Below are 3,347 nucleotides of genomic sequence, written 5' to 3'. Positions count from 1 at the left end.
CATTTGCGCTGCTGGCAAGATTTTTAGGCTAATATTGAAGCTTCAGACTGGGGATGTCATTATTTTGGCAACCACACCACTTTGTGTCGTTTCCTTGCTGATTGCAAAGTAACTAATTTTTGCCCCCAATGAGCCGAGTTTGCATAATCCAACCGTCCATGTCAGGGTGTAGAGTTATGCTTATAGCTTAATTAATATTACCCCAATCCAATTCAATTCGTTTTGGTGAGTGAGTGTCACATACATGACACAGTTATTAGTAATGCTAGTAGTATTTTCTAGAGAAAGAGTCATCATGAATATGAAAGCATCTCCAAAAGCCAAAGCAATGAATAATAATAGGGACCCAATGATGAATCAAGGGAAAAGCAACACTGTAACTGTAAATAATAATAAAGTGATGAAAAGGAAAGATAATATATATAATTTGTTGAATAACAGAACAGAGAAACAAGATGTGAAATGAAAATGAAAACATATGGATAAAAGAAGGGGAGAGATCTGCAACCTTTGTGGCAGACCCCACCCTGCATTATTACACCTTTCTTTCTCTTTCCTTACAGATCTACATTACATTACATTACATACACTTCCTTGCTGCTTTTGCTTTCTGTTTGTTTCCCTGACATTTATATATGCATATATATCCCTCATCTATATATACCCGATATTTATATTATGTATAATTGCTACACCAACATGCATTTGGATCCATGGACACGGACCACCACAATAATTAAGAAAAAATAATAGTAATAATTGAAGAAAAAACAAGAAAAATGATCCAAGGTAGGTATTTGAATTATTTGTTTTTCTTTGTTTCTTGTAAAAACAAAAACAAGGGCATGTGGTGTGAGGATAATTAAGGCTTGGGTACGTACGTAGGTGATTATTCATTGTCAAGGTGATATTCCTTTTTTAGCCTTTGCTGGAGGCCGTAATAACCGAGGTACCACTTGACGAACTTCCTGAGACCGGTGGCGAGATCGGTGGTGGGATTGTAAGAGAAATCCCTGTAGGCCAAGCTGACATTGGCGTGTGTGAAGGGAACGTCGCCGTTTGATGGCATCTTAATGACGTGCTTCTTGGCCTTGGTGCTTAGCAGACCTTCCAGAATGGACACCAAGGTCCCAACCGGCACCGGTGAAGTGTTCCCCAGATTGTATACTCTGAGCTGGGCGGGGCCCTTCTTCTTGCCGCCGCTCCCGGTGCTCTTCTGGGCGGTGTCCAGGGCTCCCAGGCAGCCTTTAACGATGTCGTCGATGTAGGTGAAGTCACGGGCCACCTGCTTCCCCTCCTGCGTCTGGTACACGTCGATGGTTTTCCCTTGGAGGATGTCCTTGGTGAAGAAAAAGTAAGCCATGTCGGGTCTCCCCCAGGGGCCGTAGACGGTGAAGAAGCGGAGTCCGGTGAGGGAGAGGCCGTAGATGTGGTTGTAGGTGTGGGCGATCTCCTCGCCGGCTTTCTTGGTGGCGGCGTAGAGGCTGGCGGGTTGGTCGGTGCGGTGGAGCTCGGAGAAAGGGTTTTGGGTGTTGAGGCCGTAGACGGAGCTGGATGAAGCCCAGACTATGGCGGGTTGGGGATTGGCGGATTTGGCAGCCTCGAGGAGGTTGACGAAGCCAGCAATGTTGGCGGTGACGTAGGATTGGGGGTTCTGCATGGCGTAGCGGACGCCAGCCTGAGCGGCGAGGTGGAGGATGTGGGTGAAGGGGACAACGTCGAAGAGCTTCTCAAGCAAGGGGGTGTCGTTAAGGTCACCTTCCACGATGAAAACCTGGTGTTTCCAGAGCATTGCCTGACGGGAGCGTTTCAGGGAGGGATCGTAGTAGCTGTTGAAGTTGTCGAGCCCGAGAACGCCGTCGCCGCGTTTTTTGAGGGCAAGGGAGCAGTGGCTGCCGACGAAGCCAGCGGCGCCGGTGACGAGGACGGTGAGGCCGTTGGGGCGGCGAGGGGTGGAGGAGTGGCGGACCTGCTTCTCCCAGGAGGCGAAGGAGGAGGAGGAGGAGAGGAAGTGGGAGTGGGAGTGGAGGTGGCGGTGGGAGGTGAAGTCTGGGGCGAGGGGAGGGTAGTTGAAGGTGAAGAGGAAGACGAGGATGAGTGCGACTAAGATAGTGGCACGGAAGAGGAGTTTGGAGGAGGCGTTGAGGAGTTTGGTGCTGTTGAGTCTCCTGATGTAGCTGTTGTATCGCTCTAGCTTTATGCTCTTGCTAGTGTCCGGAGGAGAAGAAGAACCCATTATTATAGTTTTGAGTTTCAAGCCCAAAGGAAATACACACATATATCAATATATACCACTTTCTTTTTCTCCTTACTATCACACTCTCACTCATCTTATATATTGCATACTTTATTACTTGTATTATATATTATGCTACGTAGGCCTTCCCACCACGTCCTAACATTTCAACTCTTTCTGTTCCCTTTTCACTCCCCATTCCTATTCTTCTTTAACAAACTCCTCCCAATTTCCATGTCCCGTTAAATTGTTTGTTCTTGGGCCATTATAAAATGGAGAGGTTTGGCCAATTACCTAATCCACACAATATACAAAAATGTATTCTAGATATCCATTTCGACTCCGGCGATTAGTTTACGACTTTTAGTCCATGCCTTCATACGTACTTGATACAGTATCTATTTTTTTTTTTAAATAACATTAACAAAATACAAATCATCCCATCCTCAATTCAAATGGTTTTTAATTAAATTTGTTTCAATTTTACATTCTATTTAAACTCATCTAAATTCAACTACAATTTATATATTTTTATATATGTTCATTATTTAGATGGTTTTAACTCGGCAAAAAAACATTTCTAACATTCAGTGCTCTACGATAAAGTTATACGATCGAGGAGGGGAGAGGAGGATATTGTCTGCTAACGAATATTACGTTGATTTGATTTAGAGATTAATAAAAACTAAGTAACATTATAAGGTTGTCTAAACTGCAAGTAATTTAACTCAACAATAACTATTCAACTAAACCCTAATTAAGGCTAAGGAATGGACGCTGACTAGAGTTTTCTTCTGAATTGACTACTTTCCTTAAACGCTGCTAGTTGATACTAGTATATTATATTTTTAAAGTTGGATAAAGAGTGACCATTTAATTAGGCACCGACAATGTTAGAGTACGTACCGTTTTCATATTTGTCAATATTGGACTAGTATTTTATTATTATATTATACATACGAAAATTGATACTTTCATGTTCATTTAACATTTTCCAGTCATCATCATGTTAAATGATGCTATCTAAGCCAAAGTTGATACTAATAAATTGCTGTCTTATCTTAATCTTGGCTATCTAATCGATGCTAGTATGTACTCCTATAGTTGAAAT

At 42.9% G+C, this 3,347-nt stretch overlaps 1 protein-coding gene across 1 annotated transcript; it reads right to left on the bottom strand.

Annotated features, from left to right (window-relative positions):
• Nucleotides 1-398: 398 nt before the first annotated feature.
• On the bottom strand, nt 399-2,564 carry LOC100786653 (UDP-glucuronate 4-epimerase 6). Its single transcript, XM_003538479.5, has one exon. It carries the CDS (start codon nt 2,276-2,278, stop codon nt 890-892), a length of 1,389 nt encoding a protein of 462 aa, XP_003538527.1. The 5' UTR covers nt 2,279-2,564; the 3' UTR covers nt 399-889.
• Between the last annotated feature and the right edge of the window lie 783 nt (nt 2,565-3,347).

This window comes from Glycine max, chromosome 11, assembly GCF_000004515.6.
Source record: "Glycine max cultivar Williams 82 chromosome 11, Glycine_max_v4.0, whole genome shotgun sequence".
NCBI lineage: Eukaryota > Viridiplantae > Streptophyta > Magnoliopsida > Fabales > Fabaceae > Glycine > Glycine max.
This window is presented reverse-complemented; position numbering and strand designations above follow the sequence as displayed.